Genomic DNA, 18517 nt, shown 5'->3' with positions numbered 1-18517 from the left:
TTCTCGAATTTTATGTACCCTGCAGCTGGGAGTTTCCCACCTCTTCTAAATGTCATTTAGACTGTTTTCTCTAAATTAATACTTAGACTGTTTGTATTCGACCAAGTACAGTGGAACATTGATTCTCCGATTTTGGAGGGACCGCGGAAGAAAAGTACAACATGGGAAAACGGAAAATCTGGGAATGAAAGAATTTGGCTAAACATAACAAAAATGGAATATGTATACTTATAATCTTACAAACGCCCCTAAACCAAACCAAACTACAACCCCAATGGGCCTTCCGCCTACCAAGTGACCGCCCTAGGTACGAAGGCCTGCAGATTATGAGGTGACGCATGGTCAGTGTGACGAATCCTCTCGGCCAATATTCCTGGCTCTCTAGACCGGAGTCGCCATATCACCATTAAATAGCTCCTCAATTAAAGGTAATCGTAGAATGAGTGAACCTGGAACCAGCCCTCATATCCAGGTAAAAATACCTGACCTGGCCAGTAATCGAACCCGGGCCCTCCAGGTGAGAGGCATGCAAGTTAGATCGCAGAGCTGGCTTCAAACGTTTATTACCAGTACGGGACTTAAAAATCTCGAAACTTTACATTGAGTTTTACTGGGGAAACTTCGTCATTTTCCTCTGAAAACTTCGTCATACCGGTATTCCTTTGAAAACTTCTTTCAGTTCAGCAACTTTGAACAGCCAAACTCTTCGAAAAATCTAATACCCGTAACGCCAAGCCAAACAACAATCGACCACAAGTAGTTTTTCATTCTCTAATCTAATAAAATAAAGCACATTAGGTACAAAAGTGTCCAACATGATGGCAAAATCCTTATTTTTTTAATCTTCCATTGTAATTTGGTCACCGGTTTACTGTTCCTGGTCAGTTTATGGAAATCTTGTACAGTGTAAATTAGGCCTAGGCTACAATCGACTTTTAAAGGCTATGTTGAACGCGAGAATATGGTTTCAAAAGTATCAATCCTCAAGTTCTTGAATGCATTATATTTAGTTCTGCCCATCACTAATCACATTCAAATTGGAAAGAGAAAAAATATCACTAACACTTCCGAAATTACGATTATTCGTGACATTGAACTCAGCTGGAAAGTGTGCTCGCTGTACGAGTCGGTATGAGTGCGAGATACAAAGTTTTTAAATGTAACGTGCGTATATAAAACGACTGTGCCTTTTATAATATTTTAACATAAAAACGTGAAATTCCCAGTTTTATATTAGGACCAAAACAGTGATCAATCCCAAAATCTCCCATGGCTTTATATATGTATGTATGGTGCAACATATGTCAGGCCTCGATAACATAATTGTAATTACATATAATTTTAAAAAATATTTGTTTAATGTCAACCTAGTCAATACTTACAATTACCACTATTGTGGTTAAATGATCATAAATAATTGAAAAATTGTGAACATGTTTCGCCCTTTTTAATGGGCATCATCAGCACTATGAACAACTTTAAAAATAATAGTTACACTTAAGACTGTCTTAAATTAATCAATCATATAAGATTGGAATAAAATGTGACATTAAAAGTTGATTTTGATACCATTATTAAAAAGTTATAAGTAAATCTTATAAACAACAAGTTAAAACAATTGTAGGTCAATCTCATAATCTAGTATAAAAAAATATATATGTTAATGTTGGTAGGAAGATTGTCAAACGGCATTCGTCTGAAATTGAAATGGATCCATTTTCTTTAACATTTGGTGAAGGTCCATATTAAACTGTATTCATCAGCAAGTAGAAATTCGAAGAACAAAATATATACAAAACAAGGGCTCTAATTAATCATGTAGTAGAAGATTAGGTCAGGGATGATCATGGTAATTCTTCTTGAGTTAAATTGGTTATGTAACCAGTCGAATAAGAATACGTTGAATTATAAATACACGTCGTAAATTCACGACAATGCACTGGATTGAAGATATTTATCAACATAATTGTAGTATCCCCTCTGTTGTGTAAATTTTCAATGATTAGAATGTTGGATAGACTGTAAAGAAAAATATAAAAAATGCATTTAAAGTGTATGTACAAAAATAACAGTTGTGGTTGTATACGGTTATGGGTTACGTAAAAATGCGTACTTATTCGAATGACGTAGAGTGTGTAACTTGTTCTGTTGTTAGCAGTAATCTGACTGGCGTTTCTACTACGTGTATTGTATGGGTGTGGCGGAGGGAGGGGGACGAGTTGAGGGAGGGAAGAACTTTCTCAAAAGACACTATACCTTTAACAACAAGCATCCAATAAAAAATTCTATTGATTTTTGCGAAACCCTTAACGAATTTAACGTACAGTCCCATCATATAATGTGCTCTTTCGATATAGTCAACATGTATTCAAATATTCCGATTAAAGCCACCACTAATATTATTTACAATAATATCAGTAAACACAGTAATCTCGGTAAAATGGAGATCGAAGAATTTATGACTGTACTAAAATTTACATTGGATAATAATTATTTCACCTTTAATGGTAAAATCTACAAACAGAATGGATTAGCGATGGGAGATCCCATTTCAGGTATCCTAGCCGATATCTATATGGATACGATAGAACATACGAAAATTAAAACCTACATAAAAGGAATTACTTTATGGTTGAGGTTTGTGGATGACACATTTGTCATAATCGACAAGAATACCACCAATAGTAATGATATATTGGACGAATTAAACAAGATTAACCCCAATGTAAAATTTACGAAAGAGGATGAAGATGAAAACTCTTTAAACTTTTTGGATATAAAAGTTACACGATCTAATAACTCCTTCAAATATCAAATTCACAGAAAACCTACACACTTGTCAATTACAATAAATAATTCTTCGCTACATCCTGGAACACAAAAACAGACATCTTTTTACAGCCTAATATATCAAGCCTTAAGAATCCCCTTATCTCCCAAAAGTTTGAGAACTGAATTGAATTACATAAGAAACCTTGCAGTAACCAATGGATACAAAATTGAAATGATAAACCGTCTGATATATAAGATAAAAAACAAACTCTCCACTAACCTCAAACCGGATAAACCTAGCAAAAATAAATATGCCGTTTTCACTTATAATAGCCCAATGATCCACCAAATTACCAATAATTTCAACAAACATAATGTAAACATAGCTTACAGAACAACCAATACTACGCAGAACATATTTTTTAATTATAATAAAATAAATAATAATAATAATAGCAAATATCAGAATTCAGGAGTTTATAGGTTGACTTTTTCACAGTGTGGTTATTCATACGTTGGTCAAACTGGGCGAAGTTTTATTACAAGGTATTTGGAACATTTCAATGCCGAAAACATAACAAATATTCCGCTATGAGTACACACATGAAGGAAACAGGCCACCATTTTACCACAATAGAAAAAGATCTAACAATAATAAAGAATACTAACAAGGGAAAACTGCTAAACGAATTTGAAAATATCTATATATATTTGGACAAAACGTTTAATAAGGATTATAACCTTAATGACAACACAGAAATTAAGAGTCCTTTGTACACATTAATACCTAAGTTGTTGAAAACAGTTATCCCAAATCAAAAGAGAATCCCGCATATTTTAAAAATTACTAATACAACAACTCCAAACACGCCCCCAGATACCATACCTATAATTCCCCCTCCGAATAATCCCCCTCCCATATCGACACCAGTATGTACCAATCCGCCCAGTTCTTCTCTCCCTCAACTCGTCCCCCTCCCTCCGCCACACCCATACAATACACATAGTAGAAACGCCAGTCAGATTACTGCTAACAACAGAACAAGTTACACACTCTACGGCATTTGAATAAGTACGCATTTTTACATAACCCATAACCGTATACAACCACAACTGTTATTTTTGTACATACACTTTAAATGCATTTTTTATATTTTTCTTTACAGTCTATCCAACATTCTAATCATTGAAAATTTACACAACAGAGGGGATACTACAATTACATTGATAAATATCTTCAATCCAGTGCATTGTCGTGAATTTACGACGTGTATTTATAATTCAACGTATTCTTATTCGACTGGTTACATAACCAATTTAACTCAAGAAGAATTACCATGATCATCCCTGACCTAATCTTCTACTACATGATTAATTAGAGCCCTTGTTTTGTATATATTTTGTTCTTCGAATTTCTACTTGCTGATGAATACAGTTTAATATGGACCTTCACCAAATGTTAAAGAAAATGGATCCATTTCAATTTCAGACGAATGCCGTTTGACAATCTTCCTACCAACATTAACATATATATTTTTTATACTAGATTATGAGATTGACCTACAATTGTTTTAACTTGTTGTTTATAAGATTTACTTATAACTTTTTAATAATGGTATCAAAATCAACTTTTAATGTCACATTTTATTCCAATCTTCTATGATTGATTAATGTAAGACAGTCTTAAGTGTAACTATTATTTTTAAAGTTGTTCATAGTGCTGATGATGCCCGTTAAAAAGGGCGAAACATGTTCACGATTTTTCAATTATTTATGATCATTTAACCACAATAGTGGTAATTGTAAGTATTGACTAGGTTGACATTAAACAAATATATTTTATAATTATATGTAATCACTGTCGTCAATACGGACCAAATATGAGATTAATGACTTGTAACATTCGTATTCGATAATATTAAAATACTAAATTTGTGTTACTTAAGAAGGAGCAGTTTCGATTCCTGTCTGAAAGCCCAGTGACTATACAGTGCCCTGAGGGAAATGCCAAAAACCTCTTCAGCAACACACTCGAAAAAAAAAGAAAAAAGAAAAAAAAGAAAAATCTAACCCTGGACATAATGTAGACATTTTGCAAGTACGTACGAACATTTGACGAAACTCGTTCCGTCTTCAAATAGAGCTGTAGAAATGCGCTCTGTCTCCTTCCAATTGTCGAGGGCACTCTCTGCTTTATGATTTACGAGGATTCTCTAAACAATATTACCTGAATGCGATGCTAAGATGATCCCTTATGCAAGTTCACTGCCGATTGCTTTTCCAGTACAGTACCGGTACTTCTTCAAATTACCACAATGACAGTACGTCAACACCAAGATCCGTGCTGTAGCCGTCCTTTCGTAAGATACAGTTTCTTGGAAAGTGCATGATCTAGGATTTAGCATTGATGGAACTGAAATTTCTGGACGGTTGATCCGGGAAATCATTTCTTCGAGGAACGGATAATGCGGGATTTTTACAATGTGATTTAATTAGGATGCTTTCCGGAAGCCAAATTGTTCATCAGGTATCATTAAGTCCCTTAGAGCTGTTAGTCGGTTAAGTATTAGAGTGGACAGGAGCTTGAGCCCCGATTCTCCAAAGTTATACCTCTATAAGAATTTGGATCATCCATCTTGCCCTTGCTCTTGTATAGGAGTTTTATGATGGAGTATCTCCATTTCTCTGGTATTTTAGCCTGAGCCACGTACTGGTTGAGTAAGACAGTCCAGGCCTCAGCAAGATATGCGCTACTTCCCTTCAAATGTTCGTTGAATATGCTGTCCGGTCCATATGATTTGCCGTTCTTAAATTGGTTGATTACTGTATTTACTTCGTCAGTCGTAAAGGGTTGTATATTTTTGCGTTGTCTATTGTGGTCTGAGGGACAGATGAGGATATGTCTATGGTCTGTAGAATAGACGTGAAGTGCTCTGTCCAATGGGTATTTCTGTGGAGAACTTTGATGTTCTCGGTTGGAGGGTTTTGTATGGCTTTTCCTTGGCGTGTTCTAGTAATGCCCTCTCTTGTGTTTTGAGATATTCTTTCCTTTCAGATTTGAGGATTTCTTTTTTGTAAGTCTTCCTTTTGTCTGCATAGTCAAGTTTTGATTCAGCTGTGTTTATCTTCAAAGTTTTGTGTAAGGCGTGCAGAGCGGCTTTCCTGGTCTTACAACAGGTTGCATTGAACCATGGTTTAGATCTCCTAGGATTTGAAGTGCGACGTTCAGTTACTTCCAATAGAGTTGTCTCTAATCGGAGAAGAGTGTCATCTGGTTCAGGGTCTGGTTCTTTTACAATGCTTTGAATTGTGTCCTTTTTCGCTTGTAACTTCATGACGTTCAGTTTCCTAGATAACGTATTTTGTGGTGGGGGAGGAATTGTTTTTTTGCAAGTGATGTGGAAGATGATCTCTACTGGTGGATGCTTCCTTATTGGTAAGTTCTTTTTTATGCCCGAATATATTGTGTGGATGTTATTGTACTTTGTGAACACCAGGTCTATTGCGCTTCCCCCATTATGAGAGATGTATGTCAGTTCCGTCCTCGTATTGATGAGAGAAAGGCCCTTCTCTTCTAAATACTTCAAAATCTTTATCGACTCTGCAATTCAGGTCTCTTGCCAAAGTGAATGATATGTTTGTCTTTATGTTTTTATATGGTGTTGTTAAGAATGGTTATATAAAAGTTGGACGGATGAATTAATTTTTCATGTGACTGGAGCAGGGGAGAATATGTTAGCGAGTCTGATGTTCTGAGGTTGCTAATCACTCATTTCAAATCAAAGCAACTTGTAATGGAACAATACTCTGAGGCATCGTACAGTCTTGTTATAGCACAGTGGGATGGTACCCAGGATTGCTGCTTCTATGGAAATTGGATTGAGTGTTGCATGCTGTTTTCATTTTATGTGTGTGATGGTAATGAGTGAACAGGAGCTAGGACCAGGAAGTAGGTGATATATTCTTTCTTTTACAATTAACTGTACGTCACACCGACACAGATAGCTCTTATGGCGATGATGGGACAGGAAAGGGCTAGGAGTGGGAAGGAAGTGGCCTTAATTAAGGTACACCCTCAGCATTTGCCTGGTGTGGAAATAGGGAAACCATAGAAAACCATCTTCAGGGCTGCCACCGACAGTGGGGTTCGAACCTACTATTTCCTGAAGGCAAGCTCACAGTTGCATGCCACTAACTGCTTGGCCATCTCGCTCAGTTCTTTTACATTGAAATGATACAAGTGTTCAATATTCTGAAAATTGGTTTCCTTTTATTCATTTCAATCTTGTACATTTCTAAATCTTTGCTACTTACTGTAGACTGAGCACATGCAAGAGGACTGTTAGCTACATCGTGGACTGTCACAGTACAAATGGATACTTGAGTGAAGTATTTATTCCGATTTGGTTGTCTAGGAAATACAGTGGCCCTATGCTTTTCTGATTCGGCTGGCCAGCCTCTTGTTATTGTCGAAAAGAAAGAAGGAAAGAGTGTCGTAGGTTTCATTTACATCCTTTGTTGATATATCATTTAGAGGAAGGAAGGACGTTTCTATAAATTATTTGATTATTTATGTGATGACCAAGTGTATTTTTTTTGCTAGGGGCTTTACGTCGCACCGACACAGATAGGTCTTATGGCGACGATGGGATAAGAAAGGCCTAGGAGTTGGAAGGAAGCAGCTGTGGCTTTAATTAAGGTACAGCCCCAGCATTTGCCTGGTGTGAAAATGGGAAACCACAGAAAACCATCTTCAGGGCTGCCAACAGTGCGATTCAAACCTACTATCTCCCGGATGCAAGCTCACAGCCGCGCGCCTTTTGATGAACTCTTCGAAAGTGTGAAGGAAAATATTACGGGAATGGATACCAAGTTGAGAAAAGCAAAAAAATAAGCCTTAACTTTGAGGTAGTTGAACTGAGATGGTCATTACCTGAGACCATGCATTTCTCTTCTCAACTCTATTGTTACATTCGTCACATTTTAAGTTCCGGATGGTTCTATTATTTGCATAATGAAATCTTCCATGTTTATTCAGTCCACTTGTCTAGATATATCATACTGATTCTTATATCGCGTTTCCCATGGTGGTGGGCTCGGGGGTGCGAACTGTGTTGCCCATGTGAATCTGGCCCCGTTTTATGGCTGAATGCTCTTCCTGATGCCAACCCTATGTGCGTTCACTATTGTGTGTTTCTGTTCTTGTTGATAGTGTGATGTGTTGTATGAATATGAAAAGAAGAGTGTGGGGACAAACACAAACCATACCGTACACAGTTAAAATTTCCAACCCCGCTGGGAATCGAACACGAGGCCCTCTAAACCGAAGGCCAATAGGTTGACCATTTAGCCAGGGAGCCAGATATCATTCATACTGAATATAATTTATTTAGTACAGTTAATAGTATTTTGAAACGGAATCCATAACGTGAAAGAACACAAAATGCACAATCACTGAAGGGAGTTCTGAATGGAATGCAACTGAAGAATCTGAAGACCACAGTGCACAGCGATGGTTTATCAGTTGTCACCAGTTGGGGTTGCAAAATCTGCCTTGGCTGCTTGTAGCAGGAGTGAACTAACTACTTCAAGGTCGTTCGCCGAGACAAAGTAGCCCAGTGTGAAGAGCTCCGTTTAAAATAATGTTTCACAAGCACGGGCAGCTGGTAGCCGATTCCTGTTACCTAGTGTGTAACGGTCCTTAATGCATGGTACTGCGCGAAGTCCTAGGGTAAATATTTCAAATAAACATGAATAAACATGCAAAAAGAGGAAATAAATGGGAGAAATCATACCTGTAATATGTTGATCTTTATTGTCCTTCTTTCCAACGTTTACACACCTGAATGCTTGCTGCACCTTATGATAAAGCAACTTGAAGTTGCGTATCACTCCAAGATCGAGCAACTGCAACTCACTTGTGTGATTCACGGGAAAAAATTCCAGTCACATTCTTTAGATATGAAGTAATAGAAGGATGTGCTGGGTATCGATCCACGAGCAGTAAGGTCTTACGACCTTTCGCTCCCATTTTGGCGTCCACGCTTTGAAGCCAATCTTCAAAAACTTTCATAGTGATCCAGGATTTCTTATTATTGGTGTGTTTCGTATGGAGGTAGTCTTTTACTTCCGTCACTATTGGCATATAACAGAACTGTTAGGCGTTGTTTGCTTTGTTTCCCACCGTGACATTTCCCCCCCTTTGAATGCCATTGTACGTCAATCAATCAATCAATCAATCAATCAATCAATCAATCAATACTGGTCTGCATTTAGGGCAGTCACCCAGGTGGCAGATTCCCCATCTGTTGTTTTCCTAGCCTTTTCTTAAATGATTTCAATGAGATTGGAAATTTATTAAACATCTCCCTTGGTAAGTTATTCCAATCCCTAACTTCCCTTCCTATAAATGAATATTTGCCCCAATTTGTCCTCTTGAATTCCCAGCCCAAACTTTGCAACATTTTTGTAACGCTACTCTTTTGTCGGAAATTACCCAGAACAATACGAGCTGCTTTTCTTTGGATTTTTTTCAGTTCTTGAAGCAAGTAATCCTGGTGAGGGTCCAGTACACTGGAAAAATACTCTAGTTGGGGTCTTACCAGAAACTTATATGCCCTTTCCTTTACATCCTTACTACAACCCCTAAACACCCTCATATCCATGCGCAGAGATCTGTATCCTTTATTTACAATCCCATTTATGTGATTACCCCAATGAAGATCTTTTCTTATATTAACACCCAGATACTTACAATGATCTCCAAATGGAACTTTCACCCCATCAACGCAGTAATTAAAACTGAGAGGACTTTTCCTATTTGTGAAACTCACAATCTGACTTTTCCCTGTTTATCATCATACCATTGCCTACTGTCCATCTCACAACATTATCGAGGTCATTTTGCAGTTTGCTCACAATCTTGTAACTTATTTATTACTCTATACAGAATAACATCATCTGCAAAAAGCCTTATCTCTCATTCCACTTCTTTACTCATATCATTTATATATATAAGAAAACATAAAGATCCAGTAATACTGCCTTGAGGAATTCCCCTCTTAATGATTACAGGGTCAGATAAAGCTTTGCCTACTCTAATTCTCTGAGATCTGTTTTCTAGAAATATAGCAACCCATTCAGTCACTCTTTTGTCTAGTCCAATTGCACTCATTTTTTCCAGTAGTCTCCCATGATCCACCCTATCAAATGCTTTAGACAAGTCAATCGCGATACAGTCCATTTGACCTCCTGAATCCAAGATATCTGCTATATCTTGCTGGAATCCTACAAGTTGAGCTTTAGTGGAATAACCTTTCCTAAAACGCATGCCAAACTTACTGGCCTGTAATTTTCAGCTTTATGTATATCACCCTTTCCTTTATACACAGGGGCTACTATAACAACTCTCCATTCATTTGGTATAGGTCCTTCAACCAAACAATAATCAAATAAGTACTTCAGATATGGTACTATATCCCAACCCATTGTCTGTAGTATATCCCCAGAAATCTTATCAATTCCAGCCACTTTCCTAGTTTTCAACTTTTGTATCTTATTACAAGTATTGTTGTTATCATATGTAAATTTTAATAATTTTTTAGCATTAGACATCTCCTCAATCTGGACATTATCCTTGTAACCAACAATCTTTACACACTGCTGACTGAATACTTCTGACTTTTGAAGATCCTCACATACACACTCCCCTTGTTTATTAATGATTCCTGGAATGTCCCTCTTGGAAACTGTTTCTGCCTTAAAGTATCAATACATACCCTTCCATTTTTCACTAAAATTTGTATGACTGCCAATTGTGGTTGCCATCATGTTATCCTTAGCTGCCTTCTTTGCTAGTTTCAATTTCCTGCTAAGTTCCTTTGATTTCTCCTTACTTCCACAGCCATTTCTAACTCTTATTTCTTTCCAATCTGCACCTCCTTGTTTGTCTCTTTATTTCTCTATTATAATAAGATGGGTCTTTACAATTCCTTACCAACTTTAAAGGTACAAACCTGTTTTCACATTCCTCAACAATTTCTTTAAACCCATCCCAGAGTCTGTTTACATTCTTATTTACCGTTTTCCACTGATCATATTTACTTTTTAAAAACTGCCTCGTGCCTGCTCTATCAGCCATATGGTACTGGCTAATAATTCCTACTTTTAAAACCTTCCTTTCTATCACATTTATTTTTAACTACGACAAAAACAGCTTCGTGTTCACTAATACCATCTACCGTATTTCACGGCATAATCGTCGCACTTTTTATACCAAAATTTTCAAAAAAAATTGTAGGGTGCGACCATTATACGATGAATATTTAATACCAGTATTTGTATTACTCAAAAAATGTATGTATAACTAAATTGTATTTGATACAAATTTAAGATGCACGTAATACTCGCGTTTATACATCAAAATAATTAAAATAGTCTAAAACAAAATTCATAATTTTTCGCAACAATTCGGCGAACGTTTTTCCAACCTGAAAATAAAAATGAACGTTTTAAGTTAATTTGTCATTAATTTGAGTATTAAAGTTAAAATATTACACTTGCAAAAAATTATCGCTTTGTTGTGAAATGCGGACTTACCGGTACGCAATTTATTCCAAATCTTCGGTGTCGCTATCGCATGTTTCGCTATCTGATGCGCCGTCCTCACCTCTGTTAATACCAGTATCAGATTCTTCGTGTCCCTGCCACACTGCGTCATCTTCGGAACCGTCTAGTGCATTTGAAATCCCAGTCCTTTTGAAGCTCTTAGAGACTAGTTCAGGTGGTATAAGATCCCAACTCTTCTTCACCCACGAGCATTTCCGGCGGGCATCAATTGCTGATCGCCGCTCACCATCCACTCGTAAAATCGTCGTAAGTGGTCTTTAAAGGGTTTATTAACACATACGTCTAGTGGCTGCAAAGCAGATGTTAGGCCACCAGGAATGACTATCTGTCGTGTCTTATTTGTAGTGAGAATTTGCTTCACTTCGTTCACGAGGTGACCTCGGAAACTATCTAAAACAAGCAGAGCTGGTTGTTTTAGTAGTGCACCAGGTCTTCTATTCCACACAGTTTTAACCCAGTCCAGCATGAGTTCTACGTCCATCCAACCCTTTGGTTGCACTCGTACATGAATTCCACGGGGAAACTGTATATTCTTAGGCATCGTTTTCCTCTTGAAAATGATGTAAGGCGGCAACTTTCTCCCGTCAGCTGTAATGGCTAGCATTGCCGTGCATCGCAACTTCTCACTACCGCTGGTTTTCATTAATACACTCCGTGATCCTTTTAGCGCAATAGTGCTGTTGCGAGGCATATCAAAAAAGATTGGAGTCTGATCGGCATTACCGATTTGAGAAAGCAAGTACGAAGTTTCCTTGCGCAAACGTATGACAAATCGGTGAAAATTTACAATCTTGTCCGTGTAATCAGCAGGCAACTTTTGGCTTAGTGTTGTTCTCCTTCGCACTGACAGATTGTGTCGTCGCATGAACCCCTTAATCCACCCACGAGTCGCCTTAAACTGAGTTACCGGTATGTTGTGTTTGCGCGCTACCTCCTGTCCCTTAATTTGTAACATTTCATATGATACACTGCAGCCATTGTTACGTATTTCACTGACGTACCTAAACACTTCTTCGTCAATTATAGGAAACTTCCCTGTTTTAGGACCTCTAAACGCGCGTCTAGAAGGGTTTGTGCTTTTTAGCTTGTTTTTTACTTTCCGCCAGTCACGCACCAACTGTTCACTCACAGAAAATTTTCTTTCTGCAGCTCTGTTCCCGTGCTGTTCAGCGAAGGCAATTACGCTTAGCTTGAAGCCCGCAGAATAGTTTCTATATTTACCCATAATCGCTTATAAATGCTTCACACGTTAATGTTTTGCGATATAAATGACTTTCCGTAATTGTTCACTATTAAAACAAATTATTTCTGCAAACACCCAAAACACAAATTAAAAACTTAAATTCTCACGCACACATGTCTAAAGTAATCACGTAAATCTGAAACAAATAAATGCATCTGTGATCTGTCCATTCCAGAGCAGCCAATACTGTTAGGCAGCAAGGAAGTATGCAACAATTTATCAGTTTAGTTCGTTGGTTGCGACACACTACTGCGCTTGCACAAAGCTCGCAAACCGGAGCTCTAGCTAGCGCGGTGTAGATCTACTGTATAGTTGACTGTATTCCGAGACGTCAGTAACAAACATTCTTTTTTTTCAATTTCTTTTAAACATATGGTAATTAGGTTAATATTTCTTCCCAGTTATTGATGATTTTACATTACATTACTGACGAGTTTATAAAATAAAACTTTAATAGCATTGGATAATAATTATCTTGACTGCTTGGATAAAAGTTTTCATCCCATGCCCGGACACTTATGACGTAGTAGTAAGATAAGAGTCTAGCGATGACAACTGAGACATCGTAAATAATTCGGCTGAATAATTCCGTGGAAATCTGCGTTATCGTCTTGGATTTCACTTCGTGCGCAATAACACAGGAGCCGGCCCCATGGTGTAGGGGTAGCGTGCTTGCCTCTTACACGGAGGCCTCGGGTTCAATTCACGGTCGGGTCAGGGAATTTTACCTGTATCTGAGGGCCGGTTCGAGGTCCATTCAACCTACCTAGCCGGTATTTCCTGGCGACGTTGCCGATAAGCGATAACTTACAGCCTTACGTATTTCAAATGGGAACTCATAATATGTAGGTGGTGAATAAATAGTACATTGTCTCGCGACCACGTTGTCAAACTGCCGATAGCCTACCGGTAAGCATAATATGTAGGTGGTGAATAAATAGTACACTGTCTCGCGACCACGTTGTCAAACTGCCGATAGTCTACCGGTAAGCCATGCGTCGTACATATACCGGTATTATTTATTTATACGTTGTGCAACATGTCGCAAACGTGACTGTGTTGCCAAATTGCCCATAAACCATACACGTATTTAAATTGCGCATTCATGTGCAACTTACGTTGCAGTTCCATTTACCTTTTAACCAGATTAGTGAACAAAATTTGGACGTGCGACGATTATGTAAGTAAAGGTTTAAAGTCCGATTTTTGTATTGAAAATAAAGGATGCGACGGTTACGCGGTGGCGACGATTATGCCGTGAAATACGGTATTACTTCGGTTTCTCTATAGAGCTCATCTGGTTTTATCAGTACCACGTCCAGGATATTTTTCCCTCTAGTTGGTTCTGTCACTTTCTGAATCAGCTCTCCTTCCCATATTAGCTTATTTGCCATTTGTTGGTCATGCTTCCTGTTGTTCGCAATTCCTTCCCAATTGACATTTGGTAAATTCAGATCTCCCGCTACAATCACATTCCTTTCCATGTCGTTTCCAACATAGCTGATTATCTTATCAAATAATTCTGAATCCATGTCAGCGCTGCCCTTTCCCGGTCTGTACACTCCAAAGACATTAAGTTGCCTATTATCTTTAGAAATTAATCTTTCGCCTAGAATTTCATATTTGTCATCTTTACCTTTTTCGTAGCTTACAAATTCTTCTTTCACCAGAATGAATACTCTCCCTCCCACCATTCCTATCCTCTCTCTATGATACACACTCCAGTTTCGTGAGAAAATTTCTGCATCCATTATATCATTTCTCAGCCATGATTCAACTCCTATTACAATATCTGGTAAATATATATCTATTAAATTACTTAATTCTGTTCCTTTCTTTACAATAGTTCTACAGTTCAACACTAACATTTTTATGTCATCCCTACTTGACTCCAGATCTCTGTACCCTTATCACCGCTCCGTAGACAACCCTGTTTCCCTGAATGTACCTACCTATTACCCTTCCAAACAAATTTCCTAAATTATACGTACCACTGCGGTTTAAGTGAAGGCCATCTGAGTGCTGATCCTTATCTCCTACCCACCCGTTAGGATCTAGAAATTTCACTCCCAGTTTCCCATTTACCCACTCCATAGTCTCATTTAAATCCCCAATTACCTTCGGGTCAGTATTCCTCCTACACAGTATTTCACTGATAACAATCTCTGCTTCCTTAAACTTCAACCTTGCTGCATTTACCAGATCCCACACATCCCCAGCTATATTGGTACTTATACCAGCTTGCCTTATGTTGTTGGTACCAACGTGAAACACTACCACCTTCTCCTTCCCCTCCTCTTTCTCTTCTACTTTTCTCAACATCTGCCTTAACCTAATTCCTGGATAACACTCTATCCTGGTTCCCTTTCCTCCACACACTTTCCCCACATGTCTAACGATGGAATCCCCCATGACCAGAGCCTTAACTGTACCCACCTCATTTGATCCCGTCCCCTCTTGGTCATCCCTATCTTTCCTCATAGCTGCAGAAGCCTCTTCCGCCTCCCTTTTCTCCCTCCCATGACCCTGTTCCACCTGTATTTTCCTATCCTCTACTCTACATTTCCCTTTCCTACCTTTTCCCTTCCTCCTACTTCCATACATCTCAGCAACAGTTCCCTGTTCCTCATCTTCCCTCTCTTGCTCTACCTGGAGTGACTTGTACCGATTTCTCACAGACACCTGTCCTGAATTCTGATCCTGAATATAGCTCTCAGCCTGCAATCTCCTTCCCCTTAGAACATTAGACCACCTGTCTTCTACAATTTCCCCCTTTCCTTCCCATCTCTTTTTTACATCTGCTGTGACCTGTACGTTGTTTGAGGGAGGCCTACCTTCCTTCCAGGCGTTAAATTAAAAACGAGGTCTGCCTCGTCCGCATTGAAAATGTCCTTGGGAGCGAATCGAGATGTCAGTTCTTTCAAATAATTTTTCTTCCATTCTTGCAGAGTTTCGACATAGACACTTCTGCTTTCCCAACATACATTATGATTGCTGATACCGTGTCTAACCTTAGATTTGCTTAGCAGCCCGATGAAGCACTAAAATCTACTAAACCAAGTCTGATTGCTAGTTCATTTGCCTTTTCGTAAAGCATTGGTCCGCTGATTAGAATGCCTTGTGCCCTATGTTGCCTGAACCACTGTAATAAATAATCTTCCAGGTGTTTGTATTTTCCGCCCTGAATGCTGTTCCGCTTATTTGTCGTAACACCTAACATGCACGCTTTCTTCAGTTTCCGCAGTCATAGCTACGTTAGTATTTAAGGTAGATGGAGCAATCCCCAATTTCTTATCAATTTCAACTCGTTTCATGTTGCTACTTTCCTTAACTACACTCAAAATTTGTAATTTTTCTGCAGTCATAATGCTCGTTCTCTTTCTTTCACCCATGTTCACTACTCACGAATCTAACAATGCTAATTACAACTTGGTCACACTTGAAGCACAGAACACCAAAGTGTATGCTCGAAAATAGCTGCCAAGTCGCTCACACTACCAAACGTGCATAGAAGTATCATTTCCAAGAAAAGTACAGTGCGAGGCATAAGTTTGTATTTAGAATATTGCCTTCGAAGATTTCGGACATGAGCGTATAAGCTTAAAAATCGTATAAGTGAAAGTCGTGTAAATGAAATAACTTGCCGTAATATGTATAGGATTTTGTTGTGACCGCTGAAAAAACAACAACATATAAGTGTAGAAAACATATACGTGTGAAACGTATGAAATAAGTTTTACTGTAGGTTGTTTTTGTATTGCAGGTATTAATGAGTGTTAAAAGGGAAATACAGTTGAAGATTAATCCGATCAGAGGGATATAACTAACACCTATAACCTATATGGCATGGCAACCGTTGATTATGGAAATAAACAACTTGCACTGAATGTATTTATCAAATACATACATTAAACAAAAATACAAAATATTGTGAGGCCACATTCACTAAAAAAGAAATACAATTGAAACACTCTCAGACCGTAAAATACTGAGTACACAAAGAAATGGGCCGATGACCTTCGATGTTAGGCCCCTTAAAACAACATGCAGCAACACAAAGAAATAACTATATAAGGCTATCAAAATAGCAGAAGCCTTAAATCAGATGAGATCACTTCAGAATCATCTACTATCATCCAACAGGTGAGTCTAGATGTTAGGCCCCTTTAAACAACAAACATCCCGTGTGGTTAGGGCCGCGCAGCTGTGGGCTTGCATCCGGGAGATATGTCGGCAGCCCTGAAGATGGTTTTCTGTGGTTTCCCATTTTCACACATGGCTGCTTTCTTCTCACTCCTAGACATTTCCTATCCCATCATCGCCAAAAGACCTATCTGTGTCGGTGCGACGTGAAGCAAATAGGAAAAACAAAAACAAAAAAAAACAACAAGCATCATCATCATCAAGGGTAAGTCTCGTAAGGTTTGTTGCCCTTCCTGCATGCAGCATGTTCGTAAACGAGAGTGCATTCATCCTCACACAGTTTCTGTATGCCCATAGAATACCAATCAATTTCGTTGAATGGATAATCAGGTTGAAAAACTGATTAAAGAAACAATAAAACTTACCCTATTACAAAAACCGTAAATGTTCTGTCTCTGCCTGAAGACAAGTGCTGTAGTGTATGATGATTGTGATGATATTCCGGTTCACACTCTGCAATTCAGCTCATGAATCTTCAAAATTTTGGTGCAAATTACATTAAAAATATACAGCACATAAAAATATGCTGTTCAGCATTTAATTCAAAAGCCATGAAAAACACTAAACTGATCAACTACTGCTGTATAAGAAGCAATCGAGCTGTACGCTGTACAGAAGCTTATCACAGACTGAGACCCTGACATCACTGAATGGGCTAGATGAGTCAGGCAGCTATTGCGTTATCCGCTTGCCTAGCATGGCATTCTGTGCGAAACTAGTAAGGAGTGAGGAAGCACTGTTGGAGGACTTCAGTAGGTTGAGTTCCAAATTTCAAGTATTTAAGGATTTAAACATAAATGTTTATACATTTCAAAATATTTTTGAGTGTGATTTAATAGAATCTGATGATTCCATCAAGTATGAAACATGTCATTCTATTTTTAAGCACCGGGCAAGTTGGCCGTGCGGTTGGGGGCACGCGGCTCTGAGCTTGCATCCGGGAGATAGTGGGTTCGTATCTCACTGTTGGCAGCCCTGAAGATTGTTTTGTGTGGTTTTCCATTTTCACACCAGGCAAATTCTGGGGCTGTACCTTAATTAAGGCCACGGCTGCTTCCTTCCATCTCCTAGGCTTTTCCTATCCCATCGTCTCCATAAGACCTATCTGTGTTGGTGCGACGTAAAGCCACTAGCAGAAAAAAAAAAAAAATATATTTAATCAAGTTATTTCTTTTTCAGGTATAATTCTGTTATACGTTTTCTTTTTCAGATAGTTTCTAAATTTTATTGATTCACAAATTAGTTTCAACAGACCGAGGATATAAACGGGGAATAACCAGCATTTCGATAGCGGCTTACACTGTACTATCTAATTTTATGTTGATCTGCAGTGGATTTCAGAAGTGAGCAATAATTGGACACAAGATACTAATGTATAAGGATATAGAAGTAATTTACTCGATAATTTTATGTCTCTGCAGGTTCGCACAAAAGATCGCATGTTTGAGAGTGTGAGTCATCTGATCAATTACCACTGTGAAAATGAACTGCCCATAATTTCTGCTGAGAGCGCACTGGTTTTACGTCGCCCAGTGCATAAGGGAAGACAAACTTGAGGTAAGGACTTGCTAGCCATGATGTAGACGTATTTATATGTATGTTTAATAGATATTATAATTTCATTTTTCACGTATTTCTGATTGGATATAAATTGGCTTCAATGCATTTTTT

General features: G+C 38.2%; 1 protein-coding gene across 3 annotated transcripts in view; it reads left to right on the top strand.

Annotated features, from left to right (window-relative positions):
* Positions 1-18517, top strand: part of Shc (SHC-adaptor protein) — a 179903-nt gene that overhangs the window by 146560 nt on the left and 14826 nt on the right. For all 3 annotated transcript variants that reach the window (XM_067135813.2, XM_067135812.2, XM_067135814.2), the window contains exon 11: positions 18268-18403. In XM_067135813.2, the coding sequence (XP_066991914.2) occupies positions 18268-18402 (135 nt within the window). In that variant the 3' untranslated portion in view covers position 18403. The remainder of the gene's footprint in view (positions 1-18267; positions 18404-18517) is intronic.

The sequence above is a fragment of the Anabrus simplex genome, chromosome 1 (genome assembly GCF_040414725.1).
Source record: "Anabrus simplex isolate iqAnaSimp1 chromosome 1, ASM4041472v1, whole genome shotgun sequence".
NCBI lineage: Eukaryota > Metazoa > Arthropoda > Insecta > Orthoptera > Tettigoniidae > Anabrus > Anabrus simplex.
The sequence above is the reverse complement of the archived record's forward strand: the minus strand, read 5'-3'. Positions and strand labels throughout refer to the sequence as shown.